This window comes from Mirounga leonina, unplaced genomic scaffold (assembly GCF_011800145.1).
Source record: "Mirounga leonina isolate KUSES-001 unplaced genomic scaffold, KU_Mleo_1.0 Mir_129, whole genome shotgun sequence".
Lineage (NCBI taxonomy): Eukaryota > Metazoa > Chordata > Mammalia > Carnivora > Phocidae > Mirounga > Mirounga leonina.
The window spans coordinates 38,426,514-38,449,236 of record NW_023270323.1 but is presented as its reverse complement, the minus strand read 5'-3'; the positions used below and the strand labels follow the sequence as shown (position 1 = coordinate 38,449,236).

The following is a 22,723-nucleotide window of genomic DNA, read 5'->3' as shown; positions in this document are numbered from 1 at the left end:
CTATGACAAAGGGGACCCTCCAGTGATCCTGCCCCCCAGGACCTCTGGCCTCACACCTTGATGCTGTAGCGATTCTGAATGATACTGTGATACAAAGCACACACCTTAACTAGGTCTGTGATATTTGCTCTTGTGGTTCCCCTCACCTAACAGACCTTTCTCCTCCTCTACCCTTAGGCTTGAACAGGTCACACATACTCTCTGAGCTCTGAGAATCCGTTCCTGACCCTCTTCTCCCCCCTCCCATTTCCCCATTTGCTGTGCTGGCTTCATTCTAGGGCAGTTCTCTGTGTGAGTCCATCTTCCCCCATGCTCTGTATTCCTGGTCCCCAGCCCCACCCAGGACAAATAGTAGGAGCTCAGTTACCATTTCATCAATGAAGACAGTTTCAGAAGTGCTTGCTTTGTTACTGATCTGTCTCTGCCAGTAATGACTAATGCTCCAGCATTTATTTCCCTGTCCTTTGGTTCCCTTCTGTCAATTAGTTCAGAATCATTAGACCGACATTGACATATACTTAAGAAGCTGCTTTTTTAAAAAACTGCTTCAGTGACGTCTTCGCTGTTTTGTGATTTTAAACTGACTTTCAAACGCTGCTCATTTTACAATGGTATATTGCTACAGCTTGAGACCGTCCCTGTCTCATACTGTAATTTTGTATAATTACTACAAATCCTGTACCTAACATGATACCAAGCCCTGGCATGCAAAAAGAAAATTTATTTAGAACTAGGTACAAATTTGCACCGTGCCAAGGAAGTGGTTTCTGAGTCTGCAGACATAGGAATATTGCAGTGAAAGACTTAAGACAGTGAGGACATCTTGTCAATTACTTACTATATACCTCGTGTCAAACCTGAGTAGATTTTAACAACGAGCTCTTTCCAGGTACATGCTTTAATCTCTGTATTACAAGGTTAAAGATCTATCTGAACTCTCTCTTACCCAGAAAATCCTTTGGAAATAGCAGAGTTGTGAATCGGGAATCCCGTGATGCAGTAGGACTGTTCTCAAACTTGTCCATGGAGGTGCTCTTAAAGGTTGGGGGTAGCAGGGATTTGGGTGGTATGTTTGGGAGTATATAGCTGTAAGGTAGTTTCTTTGAAAGCTCATGCTTTTCCACCTGAATTTATTTTACTTTCTATTTGATGATCTGTAATACAAAAGAGTGTTTAAAAATCAGTCACTGACAGAAATCAGCCTTCAAGAAGACTGGTTAAAAAGCATCCAAGATCAGAGAAATACTGCTCTGTAGGGTGATGTCCCAAATTACCTTCCCCTGTCCTGTACCTGTACAGCTAATAAATGTAGTAATTCCTTCATGTATTTATTGTCATCTTCTGTATTCCTGGCGCTCTGTGAGGCTTGGAGGATGGAGATAGAAAACAGACTTTGCTTTGGATTCTGAGAGCTTACCGTTTCGGGGGTGAGGTAGGAGTGGGGGGTTCCTCATAAGATGAGCTTTTCCTGACCGCCACACACCTTCATACTCAAAGCTTTGCCTTTGCCTTTCCCCTCCTTGAATACACATCTGAATGTGGACGCATGCAAATGGGCAAAGTCTTGCTGGCTCAGCTCACATGGCCCTTCCCTCTGGACCTTTTCATGGTGCTTCTGGGCAGAATAGTAGCTGCTCCCTTTGAGACCTGGGATGTGTTTATCAACTTTCAGTATTTTTATCTCATTTGTATTGGCTTTGTCTTTGAGACTTCAGTGGTTATGGTAGCATGAACTCAGTGTAGTAGAGTGGGCACCATTCTGGGATCCTCTATCCCATGGTTTCCTTCACTTTGTGTGGGTGATCCAGAGTGGATTTACAGGCTCTCCCCCCGCCCCCCCGCTGCACCAAGAGCATTTCTTCAGATTTGTTTGGTTTTCACTGAGCTCACACTCCCCCCACCCCCACCCTAGCTTTATTCTCTTTCCAGTATCATCTACTTGTTTTTAACGCCTCATGGGTGTTGGGGGCAATTACTAGGATCCTTCCATCTTGGTTTTTATCCAGTTTTTTCCTGTGGGGATATAAAAGTATGTCAGAAACAGTAGGATATACAAATCATTAGCTTTTTTTTAAATCACGAATTGTGTTTAAATAGTACGTGAACTAAAGAGTCGCCCCACTACAGTGGAGCTTTGAGCTTTGTCTTACTTGCCACTCCTGCGGTACTTCCTCAAAACCAGAACAGGCCTCTCCACGTGGCTTTGCCTCCCCGCTGTTATTTTACCTGGTTCCTTATATTCATGTCCAAAGGAGAAAAGGTTTTGAAATGACTTCCTTACTTTTAGCCCCAACTATAAATCCAGTCTTGGCAGCTTAGACGTTTGCAAAGTGAACAAAGCCCTGAGGAGGATCTTTGAGAAAAGATTTGCAATAACGGTCGACGTGGTCCAGTCACTACTGAGGGGACTGGGGAGCACCTCCAAGCTCAAGCAGGTGTCTTTCACTTGTACTGGTCATTGAGAACCTTCTACAGGACAAGCCCAGCTTGGACTCTTCAATGAGTCTCTTGACTGACAGAGCACAGAGACTACTGGTGTATCTTAAATAGTTTATTCTCACTTAAGAAAGATGGACAGCTGCTTTCCTTTTGATGGAGAAGCAGAACCTTGTCTTTGAGCTTTGGTTGACCTTGAGTTTGGGATGACTGGTGGGCGTTCTCAGCCTACACCACACCCAGAATGCAAGCAAGGTCTGCAGTTTCTAACTGCAGTTTCCTTCGGTGTCCTGCTTGTGAAACAGCACTGGGGATGCAGAGCCCCCCACCCCTGGTGCGTGAGCCCCCCTCCCCCAGTCTTCTCATGTTTCACCCACATTTAATTGGACACTCGTTTTAGTTGAGCCACGATTAGAGTGTTGCTTTGTTATCGGAGAGTCAGCAGCTCTTTCTTAACACACACGCACTCCTATTTCATCAATTTTCATAACATGCACTTAATTTGTATATAAAATAGGCCACAAGTCTAACTTCAAGAAACAGGTTTGAGAATAAGACGTGACTCTGACGATGCGAGCAGGAGAGCAGAGGTGCCGGAGAGAAGAACCTAACAGTCACGAGCCCTCAGAGTCCCCTGGGCAGGAGTCCGTGTGGCTTGAAACTGAGGGCTTATTTAGCCCAGAAAGTTAAAAGTGCTTTTATGAATGTCTGCTCTGTGTACGGGAGCAGAGGGATGGGAACCAAGATGCCATTCGTGTCTTCAAGCACAACGGTGTGGAACAAATAAAAATAATGACAACAATTAATTTTTTTAAATGATGTGATTTAAAACAAAGTTAGGGGGCTCACAAAGGCTAATACCAGGGGTCAGAGTGGTCAGCTAAGAAAGAGCCAAGGTAGCTGAGAAGGGTTGAGGCTTCACTGGCCAGGGCCTTGAAGAATTGTTGTTTTGGGGGCGCCTGGGTGGCTCAGTCGTTAAGCGTCTGCCTTCGGCTCAGGTCATGATCCCAGGGTCCTGGGATCGAGTCCCACATCAGGCTCCCTGCTCAGCGGGAAGCCTGCTTCTCCCTCTCCCACTCCCCCTGCTTGTGTTCCCTCTCTTGCTGTGTCTCTCTCTGTCAAATAAATAAATAAAAATCTTTAAAAAAAAATAAAATAAAAAAGAATTGTTGTTTTGTTTAGTATTAGAGTTTTTTTTTTTATTGTGGTAGGATGCACATAATATAAAATGTACCATTTCTCAGTGTCCAATTCAATGCTGTTAGGTACATTCACAGTGTTGTGCAACCATCACCACTGTCCATTTTCAGAACTTCTTATTTTTTTACCATCCCACATGGAAATTCTGTACCCATTAACCTCATTAACTCCCCATTCCCCCCTCCGCCTAGCTCTTGGTAATCTTATTCTACTCTCTGTCTCTATGGCTTGGCCTACTCTAGGTGCCCCATGTAAGTAGAACCAGACCACATTTGTCCTTTTGTTTCTGGCTTATTTCAGGTAGTATCATGTTTTTGAAGTTCATGGATGTGGTAGCCTAGGTCAGAATTTCCTTCCTTGTCATGGCTCAGTGATACTCCATTGCATGCACCTGCCTCATTTTGTCTGTTGATCTGTCGACCTGTCGACGGGCACTTGGGTTGTTTCCACTTCTGGCTATTGTAGACAGTGCTGCTATGAACATGGGTGTGCAAATATCTGCTTTTAGTTCTTTTGGGTATGGTTGAATTTTACACGAGCAGAAGAGGTTGTAGAGGGTATGTTGGCTTTTATCTTGATATTGTTAAAATCTTGAACCATTATGGACTGTTCATAAGTGCTCCTTTTCTCCCTTATTTATGTTCTTTGAGAGCAAGGACTGCCTTCTAGGTTTGGCACTTAGCCAGGTGCCTGGGATAAATATATAAAATATTTTTTTTTGTTTCTGGAGTTCCTAGTCCAGAGCCATCATACACTATGGTAGTTGGTCCCCAGAATGGTAGGTTTTGCCATCTTTTTTTCCTGGCTCATTAATTGACATGTGTTCAGAGAATAGAAAACAACTTTTAAATTAGCCTTAGCCAAACATAATTAGGGAAGTACATTTTCTAATGCAGAGTCCCAACGTAGATAAAACCCAATTCAGCAAACATTTGTTGAGAATTTGCTATGTACCAGATGCATTTTAAAATGGTAATTTCAAAAATAAACAAATAAACAAAATGTGTAATTTCAGAGCAGTTTCAAAGCTCAGTTGGAATACCTTATTGGTATTGAATTTTAAATATAATAAAGGTAGGTACATACCTTTTAATATGAATCTCTAGTCTTTTTCATTGTGAGAGCATCGTAACAACATTCAAGATAGTTTAGAAAAAAGAATAATACCCAGAGTCCCGCTCTAATATAAGCTCTATTTTCATTTTATAGGGTGAGTTTGAGGGTTGAACTTACACATAATTTATTTTGAAAATAAAACCCTTAACGTTTCTGGTGGCAATTATTTTAAAATTTTATTTTTTAAAACCCTAGAAGTAAAGCAGAAACCAGTGATCTCAAATTTGGAGGCTGCTTTTGGGAGGTATCCATAGCAGCTTAATGGATGAATGGAACCACTCCCTTGGTGGTGCAGCAGAAATGACTTCTGTCCTCTTTTGTGGATAGCCCAGTGGACTGTTGAGACCCGTTATAGGGCCTGGGTGTTGAGGAACCTAACCTGTCCCTCCTCCGATCTTCTCTGTGTTCAGGGATCGAAGGGAATGTTTTTATGACTTTGCCAGGGGAAAAGTACAATTTAAGATCCTGGGAGTAGATGGAGGAGGTAAGCCCTAGATTTAGACCACACGTATCAGTACAGAAGGATGGGTGATGGGGCTGGACGTGTTGGACGGAGTTAGTGAGGACAGGTGATCGTGGTTAGGGACCAATACCCATGAAAAGCAGGGCTTTCCACATGGCAAGAAGGTGAATTGGTGGGGTAGGTGTGTTCTGGGGACACGGGCAGAACGATGGGCCTAGGAAGGAATGGAGCTGCTTACAGGCTCCTTAGCCAGCCAGCCTAAGAATCTGTCTTACTGGCGAGGCAGGTAAGGGTCCAGAGGAAGCCGCTAGAAATTAGTCCCGTCCCAGTGCTTTGTAAGCTGTACACGATGTCAATGTTAGCTGCTGCCACCTCTGGTAGGGTTTTTGAGGCTGGGAGTGGGGTTGTTGAAAGATGGTTGTTTTTTAGGCTGGCGGATCTCAGGGCTATGAGGTCTGATGAGTTGGGAGTGGGGTGCCTGGAAGCACGGAGATCTTTTAGGAGAGGATGTTATCTGTAAGTGGCTAGTCTGGGGTGGGGCAGCAGGAGTGGAAAGGCAGACAAGGATGAGAGGCAGAGACTCCAAAGGAAAGACTGCTAGGATTTGCTGCCAAGGAGGCAGAAGTCAGGCGGGAACCCGTTTGGGAAATGAGGGAACCGTGTATATTCATAGGAAGTGAGTAAGTCAGGACTGACTGGAGGGGTGATAAGAGGTTCTGTTTTTAGAATAATTGTGTCTAACATTTATTATGTATTTTCTGTGTGCCCCCAGACAGTTCTGAGTGCTTTGTATAGTAGCCTTATGAAATAAGTTCTGCTACTGCCCTGACTTTGCAAATGAGGAGACCAAGGCACAGTTGATTGGTAACTTGCCTGAGGATCACACGCTTACTCCTTGGCAGAGCCAGGATGCAAATCTAGAGTCTTAACTCAAGAGCCAAGCTCTTCCCGAGTATGCTTCACTGCCTCATTGTAATGGCCAACATCTATTCAAAGTGCCCTGTCCTGTGTTAAGCTCCTTGTGTGTATTTGTCACATCTGATTCCCATAAGAACTCAGGAGATGAGGGTATTTTTATCATTTTCCGGATCTGGAAACTTGGGCACAGAAGTTGAGTGGCCTGCCTTCGTCACACTTCCATTGGCATGGTAGGTCTCCGGAAGTCAGCAATATTTATTCAGCTGGATTGTCCTGTCTACATATGCACTCCTGAGAAAGCCAGATTGATTGAAGTATATTGCGATATAAATTCTTGAAGAATTTTTGGATTAAATTTTCTGTCAACGTCCCTATTCGCTAGAACTACTCCTTTTTTAAAAAGGGGATTAATAATTGAAATAATAGTGTCTCCAGTTATTGCTGTGCCCGTTTCCATTATTTGACTTTAAAAACAATCCCAGGCACTTTGTTTCCATATTCTGGCCCCACCATTTAGATGCTGAGCCTCAGTGGGGACGGATGGTCTTGTCTATAGTACTTCTTACGTTGTTGGTGCTTAATAACATTTGATGATTGTCATCAACCTTGTTGTTACCCTCTGTGACTTGAGGTTTGGTGAGGGTCTTCAGTCTGGGTTGTACTTGGCATGACCTCGTGGAGCTGCGATTGAAGCCTTGGTCAGAAGGTGCCCAGATGCAGTATCTGTCTGGGTGACAAATTGAAATTGAGACCAGTCATCTCTGCACCTGCAGGGGAGAGTTTCTGTGCCTCTTTAGAGCATCTTTGGTCTGTCCCTCTCCACAGATTCTCCTCCCCCTATCTTCACATGTCAACAGGTCTCTTTTGTAACTTTTAACCTCGTTTGACTGCAGGTCTTTTTCTCTGCCCTCTGGTGTCATCGCTCCTCAGAGAGAGGTCTCTACATAGAGCCTTTAACCTCGGAGCATACAGAAATTCCCACTCACCTGAAATTGTACTCTTGGGTTTCCTGCCGTCTCTTTCTCACCAGATGTAGTCGGTTCATTCCCTTCACTTTTGTTGTTCATTCCCTTGATCTTGCTCAGCATCTGCCCTCGGACCCACCACCTTTTCTTTGAAACCTTCTTCCCTCTTGAGCTCCCCCCTCCCTCCCTTCCTTCGTGGTGGTGGTTTTTTGTTGCTGTTGGTGCTTGTTCATTTTTGTTTGATTTTTAAGTCTCAAATCTATACCCTCTGAGCTGGAAGAGCTCTCCAAGATTGGTACTCTGTGCATTCCTCTTTTTTCCACAAGCCCTCACCCTTGACTGTCTGATCCTTTCTTTTCACTTCACACATTTTTGCTCTTCCTCCACCATCTGCAATGCAGGCCATGAGGTGAGGAGAAGGGCGTCCACTGGCCAGGTATGCCCTGGGAGCAGGGCACTTGCCCCTCCTGTCCCCATCTGTTTCTGCTCATGTCTCCGCATCCCCAGTCCTGCCAGACTTGTGGAGAGCTTCCTGGCGTGGCTCACTTGCTGCTTTTGCCTTTTACTCCTCCTTCAGAACTCAGGTCACTTCTTGTCTCCGACCTTGTATAAGTGTGGAGGGGATGGATACCCATTTCGCCTGTGACCCTGCGGAAGTGGTAGAAAGCTACCTCCCACCCCCCACCCCCAGAGGGGGAGTTCTGTGACCCTGTTGCTCTAGCCCACCTTACCCAGGGACCCTTTCTTCCCACTCGCTCACCCAGGTCATATGGGAGTCAGGCTTTGTAGTTTTAATTACACTATAGCCTTTAATGTGTTTTTCCTCTGGTAGTTAGAATGCATCTTTCATCTCAGATCCTTTACTATAGATCTCATTGCTTCTGCTTACCTGAGGACCAGACCTCTTCACAGATTTCCTCAAATCTAGAAGATCTCTGGTATCTTACTGCACATGTTACTTTTTTACCGAAAAACATATAGTGTCTCTGCATGGTCTTTATGTTTCCTATGGTGTATATATGTCCGTGGCACGTGTCTGTCTTCTCTTTCACCTTTTCTGATATGGTCAAGGTCCAGCCCACTTCTTCTTCTTCTTCTTCAACTTAAAGCTAAAACTTGTACCTATATTTCACTTAATTCTGACACATGAGCAGTGTGTTCTTTAAACTCTGGAGTGTGTAACAACCCAGAGCTGCAAAGCTCGAAGCTTTTGCAGATCATCATTAATGAACAGATACTTGCGTTCATGCAACAGATGGATGAACGAATGAATGAATTGGCTGCCGTGAATTTTCTGAGGTTCACGTTTCATGTTCAGAGTCTAAAGTTTGCATCTTTAAACTAGGAAACCTGTCTAGGCATTAGTTTGATTAGGCAGCAACCCCACCTATGTCATGAAATATCTCATGGTCTGATCTTTAAAATGGGATTTTTGTGTTCTGCCTTATTGTTTGAAACTCTTAAATCGGTCTCCTTTTGATGAACATCACCATATTAAGGAGAATTGCATACACATAACTGAATTCACAGCCAAGCTATGTCACGGTCATGTACATTTTGCCAGAAGAGTAACTGGCCAGGGGGTGGTGGTTGTTGTTGTTGTTGTTGTGTTTTGTTTTTTATAGCATGGGGTTTTGTTTTTGTTGTTTTACGCTGGGTGTCAGCATGTCACTACCATTGCCATGGCCCATATTCAGAGTAGAAACTTGACCCAGCTGTGTGTTTAACCCAGGGAAGGCCATGGCATCCCACAAGTATGGCTCGCATACCAAGTGTGACCCTCAGGATTAATTGAGAGTTGCAGAAGATGATTTTCTGGATGAACTTAAGAAACTTTATTTTATTTATTTATTTATTTTTTTGGGGGGGGGGCTGCAAAATGGTGGTTTTATTAAAGCACAGGGACAGGACCCGTGGGCAGAAAGAGCTGCTGCCGAACTTAAGAAACTTTAAACAGAACTCTTTCTAACTATAAATAGCAGGGCAGCTTTGTCCTATTTTTATTGTAGAGCACACAGAAGATGGAAATCAATATTGGAAAAAATGCTTTATTTCGCCAAGGAAAAAGATCATACTCAACACGATTCTTATTTTTCTTGGCAGGCTCTTCTCAACCATCTGTGAGTCCAGGGGAACTGTCTCTACCATCCATCCACCCAGCAAAATCAGAGTTAATAGTCAGTGTTGGCGACGAGATTAGGCTGTTATGCACCGATCCAGGATTTGTCAAATGGACTTTTGAGACCCCGGGTCAATTGAGTGAGAACACACGCAATGAATGGATCACAGAGAAAGCCGAGGCCGCCAACACAGGCAATTACACGTGTACCAACAGAGATGGTTTAAGCAGGTCCATTTATGTGTTTGTTAGAGGTAAATGTGTGGCTTTCTTTCATGCTATGCTTTAGAGAACTTAATATCCTGTTCTTAATTATGGATGACATATAGATGGCTGAGCCAGAGAGAAAATATTACTGGCTGGGTCTCAGATGCCTAAAACAAATTTTTCTTTGTTAGTTTCCCCCCATCTTTTGATACATCGTGGCCATGGGTATGACTCCAGCTGAAGGTCTGCAAGGCTGCAATACTCTTCCTAATGAGATTACAATATGGTTAGCCCATTTGTCCTGGCACTGTGAGTAAACCCTGAGAATAAATTAGGCCCTTTGGGAAAGCTGCATTTTAATGCCTTGAGATCCTAGATACTCCCACTTAGTAAAAACACTTCAGGAAACTAAAGGCCTCTGAAGTCCTAAACAGACCAACACTTCAAAAGAACTGACCCACTTTTAGGGAACAAATTCCAGAAAAATAACGCAGTCAGCTAATCACCCCATGTCCCCTCTTAGGTTCTTAATAGTTGTCAGTTGTTTCATTAAAAAAAAAAAAAAGAAAACCAAAAAACAAAACTGTGACCTCTTAGAAACAGAAGAAAAATATGATCGTTGGATTTCCGTACCCCATTTCCTATGATAAACTCAGTGATTCATCTGTGTTTGTGCTTTTAACATCCTTGTCAAGAGGAGGTTTGCTGACAGTGGGAGGCAGGAAGAATCTTTCTGTTGATGTAAAAACAAGTACTTAAAGCTTTAAGAGACTGACCCAGGTTATAGGAGGAGAACTAGTGTCCGGGTTCTGGTCCTGAGTTTGTGCCTGGACTGGAGCTATCATTGAAACAGGCCAGCGTAGGAGTCCTCACCCATGATACTGTGGAAGAATAGTGAATAAATTTGTCCTAGATGGCAGATCTGAGCAAGCTCTAGAGTTTCATTTTCTCACTGAAACATTCGGATAAGATCATCAGCTCTGTTGTCCTCATGTAATTGTTGTTCAGGAGACAGAATTGTGCAAATTTGAGTTCTATCAAGGGTTAATAAAGTTGACTCCCATAGTGTTCACTATAAAGAAGGTTGCTGGGAAATTGACTCTGCCTCCCCTTAGTTTATCTGTTATTCTTTCCTAGGTGGGTAGCTGAAAAATACACACGGATAAGGCACAGCTTAGCCTCGGGGTATGGTTCCATAATGGTTGGGATAACCTGGGTGCTGTTCTTTGATGTTCAAGAAGGTACTCTGGAATTTCCAGGTGGTCATGAAGTATCATTCTGCATATTAACACAGTGGGTAGACCACTGCTAAATGGGGAAAACGGCTCAATTAGCCAAGTCAGTCTCGCAGAGTTCATGGATTTTCTTTAGAAGGGAAGTCTTGCTCAGTAACTTAGCACTCCACTGAATTATTACTGATTTAAGATGTTTGGATACTTAAGTAAGTTATGTTACAGCCGTGAAGGAAATCGGGGCATTGTAGGAGCTAGCGTTAAGCAACTGAAAGAGTAGATGGGAAAATAACCAGCGATGGCCTTGGATCTTAGTTCTGCCATCATGAGGGACTTTACTCATAGAACAAATTAAGCTGGGAGGTGCATAATTCACTCTGGGAAAAAAAAAATTTTTTTTTTCCAAAATTAAATGGTAAGTATATTTCAATGATGTCAAATTGATTTTTGTGAGACACCTGAATTCCAGGTGGAAAGGACAATTAAAAAACATTTTAAACATGATCTGTTGGCCCAGCCATCTATCTGTATTATCTTTACACAGCAGAGTTGGCTGTATATTGTGTATATAGAATGAGGTTTGTCTTTGCTTATAGGAGGTCCCAGTCTGCCTGAGGCCTTTCCAGTCCACACCTGGTATCCTGGCATAATTCTTAATAGCACTCCCTTTCACTCACAGGTGTCCTGGTTTGGATGATACTTACTACAGTATTCCTGAAACTCATAAGCTCCCCTTGGGAATATGGCTTCATTTGATGTCCAGAAGTTTATATTTATACATATCTTTCAAGGAATATGAAGGGTGAGGCCCACATGACGTTTGTACAGGGTGGCCCGCTAATAGTTTTGCAGATTTTATGCAGAAGCTGCAAGATCCTGGAGACTGGGGGCTCTGGAAAGGGGCCCCCACAGAGAGGGGTAGAGGAAGAACCCTAATAGGTATCATCACACTGGCTTAGTCTTGGCCCATCCTCCCTAGAGTATTCCCTGTTGTAGAAGAAGAGTAACTATTGTAATAAAATATCCTCAGAGTTTTAAGAGCTCAAGTTGCAGTATCCGTTGGACTGTGTCTGTATCCCCTGGACTGTGGTATGCTCAGCCTTTTCTGGGCCGTATCACTTTTTAGGAGAGTCACTTTTTTCAGACTTCGGTTTCTTCATCTCTGAAATGGTAACAATAGTGCCCATCACATGGGAGTGTTTTGAGGATTAAATGAGATAAAGCATAATGGTCTGAGCTTAGTGTCTGACACGTGAAAGGGGTTAACAAATGTTCACTGTTGCTTAATTAGTACTACTTGGATGAATTCAACTTTAGCTTGCAAAGAAAAGATCAGAGTCCTCTGAGATCTTTTAAAAATGTTTTCAGTACCTGTGAGCAGCCATTCGAACTACTGATTTTTTGATGTGCTTTAGATCCAGCGCAGCTTTTCCTCATTGACCTTCGCTTGTATGGGAAAGAAGACAATGATACGCTGGTCCGCTGTCCTCTGACAGACCCAGAGGTGACCAATTACTCCCTCAGGGGGTGTGAGGGGAAACCTCTTCCCAAGGACTTGACGTTTGTCACTGATCCCAAGGCTGGCATCACGATCAGACACGTGAAGCGCGAGTATCACCGACTCTGCTTGCACTGCTCTGCAGACCAGAAGGGCAAGTCCGTGCTGTCAACGAAATTCACCCTGAAAGTGAGGGCAGGTAGGGGCCCTTTCTCTCCTTCCGCTGGGAGGTGGCGCCTCCGTCGAGGGAGAGGCGCCTTCTCTCTTCTCCCGGGTCCATTTTAGTATCGGCAGTCAGGCAGCTGGCCCTTCATCACTTGCCCCAGCTCCCAGCTCCCATCAGCTGCTTGTGAATTCTTCGTTTCGTAGCCCCCAACCCCCACCACCAGTCCACCCCCACCACCAGTCCACGGCCACGTCTAGCGGAGACTGGCGTTCAGACCACACCAGGGACAGCTGTGAAAACCGACCTCAGGACACGCAGAGTCATAACCGCATGAGGTGTTCCTTCCAGGAGAACCTCACTGGGAGGCTTCCCTTCGGCTGTTTGAAAAGATTAGCATATACGTGGTTCACTCCTCGATTGACTATTGATAGAGGGATTGACTTTCTCCTCCATGATTTGATTTTAATGCATTCCCAAGCTATTCCCAATCTGAAGAGGAAAGTACCAGCTGAGTATGGACCTTGTTATTATGGGGGCATTATGTAGATTATTTTCATAGCTGGAAGATGTCTAGATTTTGTATCTCCGAGATCATCAGATTCAACACCAGTTGGCATACAGCTACCGAGTAGTTTTTTTTGAAGGCTTTTGAAAAAGTATGCTCATTGGGATTAAGGAAAGTTTGATTATTTAAAAAATGGAGATTATCAGGGGCGCCTGGGTGGCTCAGTTGGTTAAGCGACTGCCTTCGGCTCAGGTCATGATCCTGGAGTCCCAGGATCGAGTCCCGCATTGGGCTCCCTGCTCAGCGGGGAGTCTGCTTCTCCCTCTGGCCCTCCCCCCTCTCATGCGCTCTCTCTTTCTCAAATAAATAAATAAATAAGTCTTTAAAAATAAAACAAAATGGAGATTTTCAGAAATGAGCAAGAGGTTATTATTATGGCACATGGGAAAGATGTCTGGTGAAAAGAATATGATTAGTCGTAGGTCACGTCCTCATGAGACCATCAAGGTTGTGTGAGGTAAAGATTAAAGCCGTTTCTCTATGCCAGGGTTTCTCCCTATTTCAAAATAGCATTGTCCAGCAGCATTATCAGATAATGCAGACATTCCTGTCATTTTCACTCGATGCTGACGAATTTGTTTGAAGGATGCCAGATTTAATTGCTGACGTCTTCAGATCTGCAAGTAATGCAGACCGGTTAGTGCCACACTTGATACCTTATTTGAAAGACCACCAGTAAGGTGTGTGCATTTGCGGAAATGTGGTAAGTGAAAATGGCCCAGGATCGTAGAGCACGTGATTTGAGGGCCCCGTTTCTGTTTCTTCCAGCCATCAGAGCTGTCCCGGTTGTGTCGGTGTCCAAAGCAAGCTCTCTTCTTAGGGAAGGGGAAGAATTCTCTGTGATGTGCTTGGTAAAGGATGTGTCTAGTTCTGTGGACTCCATGTGGATCAAGGAAAACAGCCAGGTGAGTTGAGTGGCTTGTTGCCTTTGTTCTTCTTGATACATCGTTCTTGCCACGTGGGGAGATTGGAAGGTTTTCCCTTAAACCAGTCTATTCATTGTCCTGGGGAGGCTCAGCTGGAGCGTCTGTGTAAGGTGGGGCTGTGTCTGGGCGTGTGTCGAGATGCACCCTTTCGTAACACCATATGTGGGTGTGTACATTCATTATTCGTGACAAACGCGTGTCATTTTGTCAGTTTATTTTGAGAAAATCGAAGAGAGAACTTGAGACTCCTGTTATTACCACGTGCTGTTTCTTTGACTTTCATAGGGAAATTTTTAAGAAAACTTCTGATTAACCGCGTTAAGTCCTTTGACTTTTAAGACTGTTAAAACTATCCAGGCCAGATTATTTAAAATAGTGGGAAAAGTTGTCGATTTTTTTTTCTCTTCCATATATAAAAGAGTAAACGGTCTCAGATAACCAACCAGGGAGCTCTTTCCTTTCCCACAAAGTGGCCTATTCATTTGAGAGATGGGTTTCTTTTTGTATTGATCTGACTTCCCCCCCCCCGCCCCGAGGCTGGTTACCTGAGATCAAGTTGCTAATGGTTTTCTATTTGTTTTAGTCACTATTAATAAAATGGTTATCTTTAATCTGAAACATTTGGACATGTTTAAGTTCTCATTCATTTAACAAATGCATATTGAATGTCTACTATATTTTAACTGCTGTGTTAGGCATATCTTAAGTAAATTTTAGCCGGTTATATGACGTTTCTTTTTTTTTCTTTCTCTAAATACACATTAGTAGCAAGGTCTTTCAAATGTCTAATTTCCCAAATATTTCACTTTAAAATTTCTATCGACTGAATATTCAATAATCTTTATTTGCATAATCTTGGCCATCTAGTTAATTAGCTGTCACGGTGGTTTTTCTTCAGTACACAAATATTCATTACATTGGAGAAAAGAAATAATATATTTTCCTCCTCCTCCTCTTCCTCCTCTTCCTCCTCCTGCTCTGTATTTAACATTGGCAATTTCATGCCTGTTTAAAGAATTCTTTGCTAGATAAGTAACCATGGTGATTAGCGTAATGCAAAGTACTGCGATAGTATTCACGTAGACTTGTGATGGATGATACCTTGCTAATGAAACCTGCCGTTGACTAGGAGAATGGATTGTACTAGAGACTTGTTCTTTCAAACCAATGGCTCAGAGAAACAAGTTTTAGTTTCCGTATCATATAATTTAATAAAAACAGTAGCTTATGTACGAATTTTTGACTAACCTTACAGAACACAGTCTTGTATTAATTGGCTTTCTATGATCCTTGATTTCAGATGAGAGAACAGTTTAGACCATGTGCGTATTTGAGCCTCTGCATAACTTGAAAATTAGCCTTTTTTCGATAAGAAATTAAATTGCCCCAGGCAGTTTTGTTCTGAACCATTTTTCCCAGGAGTCCCGCATGCCATTCCCAATTAATCCACTGGCGCTGGAAGATAAGCCTTCAGTGTTGGGAGCTCTTTGGGGAAATCCCAGTGTGCACCTCAAGGGTTAAGGAAAACCAAATCACATGCAAACAATATGTAATGTGTGACTTGCAGATGGGGCTCATGGCTCTATGCCAAGGTTCATCCATAAATCTTTTGTTGATACCCTTTGGCTTCATTTGGAATACTTAGCACTATCAAAATTATCTTAAAAATCCATGGTATTTTATACTGACCATTTAGAATAAGTTTAACTCACAGTGAAATTTAGGATAACTGTTCTAGAGTTTTTGCAGTCATTTGTTTTAAAATGTTAAGAGAGTCTTAGAGTCGATTCAACACTTGCGAATCTTGGTTAGCTTTTCTAATGCCTGCTACACCCTTGCATTTTTACTTTTTATTATGATATTTGACAGTATCCTGAATTATGGTCTTCAGGGTTAGGTGTTGGTATTGAGTCACTTAGGACCAAGCTAATCCTTCCCGCACTGATGTGTTCATTGTTCCTATTTAGCTCCCTATTGTAGACCCTTGGGCTCTTGCAAGAACTAGAAGGAAGACATACCAAAAATCTAGAATGTGTTTATGTTACCTGTCCATTGTCACTCTGCGTTTGCAGAGACGTCTGTGACCTGATGGACTAGGAGAGGACAAAACAGTGTCACCTCACCCTGCTATTGCATCTTCCTCATTGCTCTTGTGCAGTAAAATGGCAGATTTCTGCCAATTATTAAAAGAATCTCTTGGAAGAGAGTATCTTCATCTCTGCATTGTGCGTCAAACTGGAAAGGCCTTTAAAGACCTTTCTCATTCCCTTTTATTTATTTATGTAAAGATTTTATTTATTTATTTATTTGAGAGAGAGAGAGAGCAAGGGGGAGAGGCAGAGGGAGAAACAGACTCCCCGCTGAGCAGGGAGTCTGACATAGGGGTTCGATCCTAGGACCCCCACCCAGTTCATGACCTGAGCCAAAGGCAAACTCTTAACCAACCGAGCCACCCAGGCGCCCCTCTCATTCCCTTTTAGAAACAAAAGCTGAGATTAGTGGTGTCCTTGACTTGCTCAAAATCTCGGTTACTTAACAAAGCAGGTTTCTCTTCTTTTTATTTCAAAACATTCAGTTCTGGCAGTCTGCTCTTATGTATGCTCATTTTAATGTAAAAAAAAAAAAATTTCCAAAAATATAATAGCATGAGGAAAAAAAAAGAGAAACAGATATAATTCCACCATTGCATGTAGCAGTGCTGTGCAATGGAAATAAAATGTGAGCCTCCTATGTAACTTAACATTTTCTAGTAGGCACATGACAGAGTAAAAGTAAAATTGATTGTAATACATTTTATTTAACCTAATATAGCTAAAATATTATCATGTAATAATATAAAAAGTATCAATGGGTTATTTTACATTACTTTTTTCATACTATGTTTTCAAAATCTGGGACATATTTTATATTTACAACACAGTTTGGACCTCAAGCATTCCAGGAGCTCAGTAGTCTTCATGTGACTGGTCTTTATAAATGCTATATTGCCCACTTTTTTTTTTCATATTTCTTTTCTCTCTGCCCCCATGCATATGTATTATCACGTTTGCAGTTTTAAGGTACATTCAATTTATGCCTTTTAAGTAATACAAACATTTTTCTTATTTTCACATTTATAATTTTGATACTTGGTATACCTTTAGGTCATCCCTGAGATTTCTCTGCAATAAATATTTTGGAGCTTTTTTTAAAAAAAGGAGTTATTTCCTTGAGATAAATTTGCTGGAATTGATCAGGGGTATGAACAAACTGCTAAGTTGCTTTCCATAAGGATTGTTCTGATTTACAATAATGTCAGAGTGATCCTAGTGCTGATAGTTCACCAAAGCCTGGCCAGCAAATTACCCTTGATCTATTCCATGTCAATATCAGGTCCTGTTTACTTTTTTTAGTTGTTATTTTTTTCAATAGGAATGTGTTCATATTACAGAAAATTTGGAAGATGCAGAAAGCTATGTGGTACTCCCTTTAATATTTTCAGAGTGGCTATAGTTTGTTTTATTCCCATGATGTTTTCCATACAAAAAAATCTCTCCATGTCTTGTCTGCAGACAAATCATACGAGTAGAATGTAGAATGGTGGTATCACAAGAGCAAATTTGCAACTTTTTCTCTTTCACTCATGCTTAAATAATTTGGGGCTTGATCTTAACATGGCTCACATACTTTGGAACCCCTCTTAATAGTTGCCAAAATTCCGCTGGGTGAGAGCTGTAGGATGAATTTCCAAGTGAGTTTTAGACATTGTGACTCAATTTTTCTTCATGAAAATAATATAAATGTTAATGAAATAGAGTATTATTATTAGCGAGGTGTTTTCTTTTGATTGTGGGGATATAGAATTAAAAAAAAGTGTAACAGGAGATACCGACATGACCTCACTATGCTGACTCAATGTAAAATATCAGTAGTCTGTAATATTTCTTATATAGTAACTTTTAAAAATTTGGCACTGCTAAAAAAAAAAATAGTGCCGCAGAGAATTTGGAATTATGCATGCTGCGGTTATTATGAAATGAATTTTCATGTTTTTTCCAATCATTAATAATGATTATCTTTCAGTATAATCCCGTACTATGAAGTGTTCCAATGACAGGCTTGTCATGATGCTTTATTATTCTTACTTAAGGAGCATATAATGAATGTTAATATGGAGAAGTTAATTGCTGCTATTTTTAATTTAGGAAAGATCCTGAATCTAAATTTTATGGTAATCTTTGATTTTTTTTTTTTCTCCTCTCTCCTGAAACCAGCAGACTAATGCACAGACTCAGAGTAATAGTTGGCATCAGGGTGACTTCAATTTTGTACGTCAGGAAAGATTGACTATCAGCTCAGCAAGAGTTAATGATTCTGGAGTGTTCATGTGTTACGCCAATAATACTTTCGGATCAGCGAATGTCACAACCACCTTGGAAGTTGTCGGTAAATCTCTCTATGGGAATGTATAAATTACTGACAGTAGTGAAAGAAGAAATTGCTAGATAGTTGCCTTTTTATGTTAATAGAATGTTGAAGCGATGACTAGAAATTTGTCACCACACGAATGAATGAATGAATGAAAATGATCATTGTCGCCTTTTCCAACTAGAGCCCAACAGCAAATTCTACCAGTTTTAATAAAGGGGAAGTGGTAGGCTGTAACCGAAGTTGTTTAAATGGGTCATTTTCTGCTGTCCACCCCGCCCTCCCTACCAAACAAAATGTTAAGTGGAACTTTTTAAAAAATTCTAGGCCTTGCTGAATGACTTGAGCTTGGAAATGGATCGTAGACTTGCTGCATGGAGGAGTGCAGATGCTGAGAGCCTAAAGTATTTCTCTGAATCTTTTAGGGAGGCCCCTGAGCCTTTGGTTTATCTTTTTACCATTCATGGGGCTAGTTCATTTGTTGCAGGAAGGGCTGAATTGGGCTGCTTCTTCCTAGTACAGCCCCCACTTTACCCCATCCTCCAACTTTATAGGCCGTAGCATAAACCTTCAGGAAGATCCACTGGGACCTGACTCATTGGTTCTACACAGCATAAACCGGATCATGGTTCCCTAGAATCCTAACCCCATCATACCTGGTATGCACAATCCATTTAGCCTTTTCTTCCCTACTCTGGAAATCTCACTAAATACTTACTTTCCAAGGTCTACTTAATGAGAGCAGAACCTAGTGAATGTACTGGATGTTTTTGATTTACTGGAAATAATAATAATTTTTAAATTATGCATTTTTTGTCTTTTGAGTATTGTTTGAATTTCATCTGTTTTCTTGCCTTTTAAATGCAATTATAGTCTTAGTGCTTGACTTTGATTCTGTACTTGTAGGGTGGCAAATTTCTTCATCATGAGCAATAATAAAATGATGTGTGATACTTGTTTTCATTTCTCCTCTTTCCCCCATGTTTCTTCAATAATTTATGAAGCAATGTTAGAGGTCTGTGATTTATCCCGCAATAATCTCATAGAATTTTGGCATTTCTGCCCATGTTGTAATGGAAAGCATCTCACCAGGCTAAACGTGGAAAACACCCTTTCCTTGCAATTACAGAGTCAGCATGCAGAAAGAGTCTTACTTCTTTCCTAAATGTGATTGTGAACCATTTATTAATTTGAATAGAAAGCTATGCTTTTAAAATATTAAACTCCATAAGTGCTAATTTGCTAAGTTGATTAGAGAGCATGTTGATATATCAGCTTCAGCTCCAGAAAGCAATTAGTAAGGATGTTTTGAGCATATTATTGTATGTAATCAGATTTTTAAAACCCATTCATCAATTTCCAAGAATATAACTGTGTAACTGGAAGGACTTGTGGCTGGGAAACCTGAATCTGGTTTTGTATTGTTTCGGGATGGGTTGGGGTAGGACAAGAATAGGAGGAGACAAAGAGAAAAGTAATTTCTTTGGGGGCTGGGGGTGGGAGGCTTGGGGATGGTCCCCACCTGGTTTTCAGTCGGGGTTGTGCCACCTACCTTTCGAAGGCACTCTCCTTTACCTCTGCCTGCATTTCCTCTTCTGAGAAACACAGCCTCTAACTCCAGAGGCTGCAGAGAGGAGAAAAGGCAATAGATTTTCTAGAAGTGCCTGGCATAGTGTTTGTACTTGATTAAATGTTAATGCATCACCAATTTCTTAATGCAGAAGAACCTGAAAAAGATCATACCTTATGTTAAAACAACTCTGATGGGGTTCTTTGATCCTAATAATTCTTACACTTCATGAATTTGAAGCTCTATTCCACTATAGGACATAAAAATATATTGAGCCAAAGGACTCTAGAAAACTCAGGAGGAACCTAAGTATTTTATATATGGTGATGATGAGAGAATTCATTTCAATGCAAATATTGTTGTCTATAATATTAGAGTATTTTGCATTGTGTGGTATCTTGGAATTTAGGACCTTAAGAACCTGAAAGTGTAATGTAGCATTCAGATGAAACATTTATTCCCTCAAAATTAACCTAAATTTGCTTAAAAATGGCAGGAGGAGTTTCATTTATGATGCAGGTATTAGAACCAGGGTGGTGGTTTCCATCTCTAACTTTTATCTGGATGATTTTTTATTCTCACCTGTCTCAGATCCTTTTCCATTGGTGTAGTTGGACTCCTTTTATTCTGAATCTATAGGAAACTAAAGGGCATTAAATACTAGAATGACAACTCATGTGGGACCTTAATATACTCAACCAAGTGGTGCCAAAAATATAACAATTTTAAATTTTATAATTCTTTAATTTTGAAAAAGAAATGGAAGAATAAAATGAAAAGTCTTCCATAATCTCACTAATGTGATATAACTTTTTAAGATTTGGTATATTGCTTATATTTTTGTACGCAGCAGGCTTTCAGTTATACATAGGATTTTTTTTTTTTTTAAGATTCTACTTAACTTATTTGAGAGAGAGACAGAGCATGAGCAGAGGGGAGGGGCAGAAGCAGGATCCCCTCTGAGCAAGGAACCGGATGCGGGACTCGATCCCAGGACCCTGGGATCATGACCTGAGCCGAAGACAGATGCTTAACCCACTGAGCCACCCGGGCACCCCTATACAGATGATTTTATTCTTTCTCTCTTACTGAAAGTATATAGAGAATCTAGGGTATATGAAGAGGCCAGCCTTGCTTCTCACAAACCTGTGTTCAGATCTGGGCTCTGCCTTTGGGTAGCTAGCTATTTAGCTTTTCAGGACTGGAAATTTTTCATCTATAAATTAGTTACAAGCTTTCTCTTTCAGTATTGTTAATAAAATTAAATATCTGTCATTATTACTAATTTAAGTGTATGCTAAAGTACTTAGGGCAGTTCTTGGCCCCTAGTAAACATTCCATAAATGGTGGCTATAAAAATTATATTGGCAGTTATTTTATTACTTTTTTTTTTCAGGCTCTTCCTTATATTATTATTATATAACCATTTCTGAGGGCTGCTTTATTAAGCAGTTCTCTGATTTAAAAAATTAGTATGTGGAGGGTAGATAGCCATTCTTTTTGTATGTAGCTATCCACTGAGAAGAGTTCTCAAAGGGGAATTACAGGGTTAAATGGGAGAATAGATAATTATAGAAAATCTATATTGCTAAATGCTTTCTGAAAGAGTTGTGCCAATTTACAGTGTGTAATTCAGCATTCCACTTTTACCACACTTGCAAAATTATTGAGTTTCTTTCAAATTAGTTTTGCTGTTTTTCCATAGGATGGATATACTTTATTTTTTAGCAGCTTTATTGAAGTTTTGCTATTTTTAATAAGTGAAAAGTGAAGCCTTATTTTAATTACTAGTTTAAATACTTTTCCATCTATATTTTCATGTTCTTTTTCCTACTAAATTTTAGTGTATAGACATTTAAAAATGCTTATGTATTCAGATTCTTAGGATTTTTATGATTTTCTGATTTTTTTTTCTCTTCTGTTGTTCCTAAAAAGCCTAGAAAACTGCTGCCCCCTCTATAGAAGTTTGCTAGGAATTAAATGTGTTGTTTAGTTAAAAATATGGTGTGGTTATTAAAGTGCTGTCCTTGATTTCATCTGTGATATGTGATGAGAAGATGTAAGTTTATTTTTCTTTAAATACTAAATGGTGTTCTTTCAGCATCTTTATTGACCATTAGGGCTCTCTCCCCTTCTTGATTTATGACACCTTCCTATCACATATACATTTATATTGGGTCTGAGTAGGGGCTAACTATTTAGTCCAAATGCTTTTTAACCTAGGAAACATCAGGACTAGTCATTCTAGAAGATTTAGGACATGGTGCTAGACTTTAAGAGAGTTGCTTGACAGACAAAGATGGGAGAATAAACATTTCAAGTGTGCCCTTTCTCACTTTATGACCGTGATTCTACAAGAGCAAAAAGAAAAAAATAGGTACAGTGGCAACTGAAAATATTCTTACTTGTTATTGCCAGTTAATACCTGAAACCAGTAATCTTTGTAATCCAAAGATGCAGTTGTGTTTTCTGTTGCGTAGTTGTAGGTAATAGTTTCTTCCTGTTTTGTCCTGTTATAATTAGATAGAGGATTCATTAATATCTTCCCCATGATGAATACTACAATATTTGTAAATGATGGAGAGAATGTGGATTTGATTGTTGAGTATGAGGCATATCCCAAACCCGAGCACCAGCAGTGGATCTATATGAACAGAACCTTCACTGATAAATGGGAAGATTATCCCAAGTCTGACAATGAAAGTAATATCAGGTAAGAAAAGAAAGAGCCTTGACCTGGGGATTAGACATCTTCCCCCTCTTCCCTGGGCTTACCAGATCCTGTTTCTGGGACCCATAAATGTGGGAGAGGACACCTGATAGAAGGAAGTTTGGGGCTCTTTCTTGAGTCTTCAGACCAGTATTTCCTTTTGCTTTGTGTTTAAAGCACACACAGAAGTCTGTGCATCAGTTTTTGCGTTTCTGACATAGGGGA

General features: G+C 40.9%; 1 protein-coding gene across 4 annotated transcripts in view; it reads left to right on the top strand.

The window, feature by feature from the left end:
* The window catches only part of KIT (KIT proto-oncogene, receptor tyrosine kinase), an 81,766-nt gene that overhangs the window by 25,463 nt on the left and 33,580 nt on the right, over positions 1-22,723 (top strand). For 2 of the 4 annotated variants that reach the window (XM_035004965.1, XM_035004963.1), the window contains exons 2-6: positions 9,202-9,471; positions 12,072-12,353; positions 13,654-13,790; positions 18,068-18,236; positions 22,312-22,501. In XM_035004965.1, coding sequence (XP_034860856.1) covers positions 9,202-9,471; positions 12,072-12,353; positions 13,654-13,790; positions 18,068-18,236; positions 22,312-22,501 — 1,048 coding nt within the window. Of the gene's footprint in view, positions 1-9,201; positions 9,472-12,071; positions 12,354-13,653; positions 13,791-18,064; positions 18,237-22,311; positions 22,502-22,723 lie in introns of all 4 variants that reach the window. The other 2 variants (XM_035004964.1, XM_035004962.1) reach the window with 1 other exon arrangement.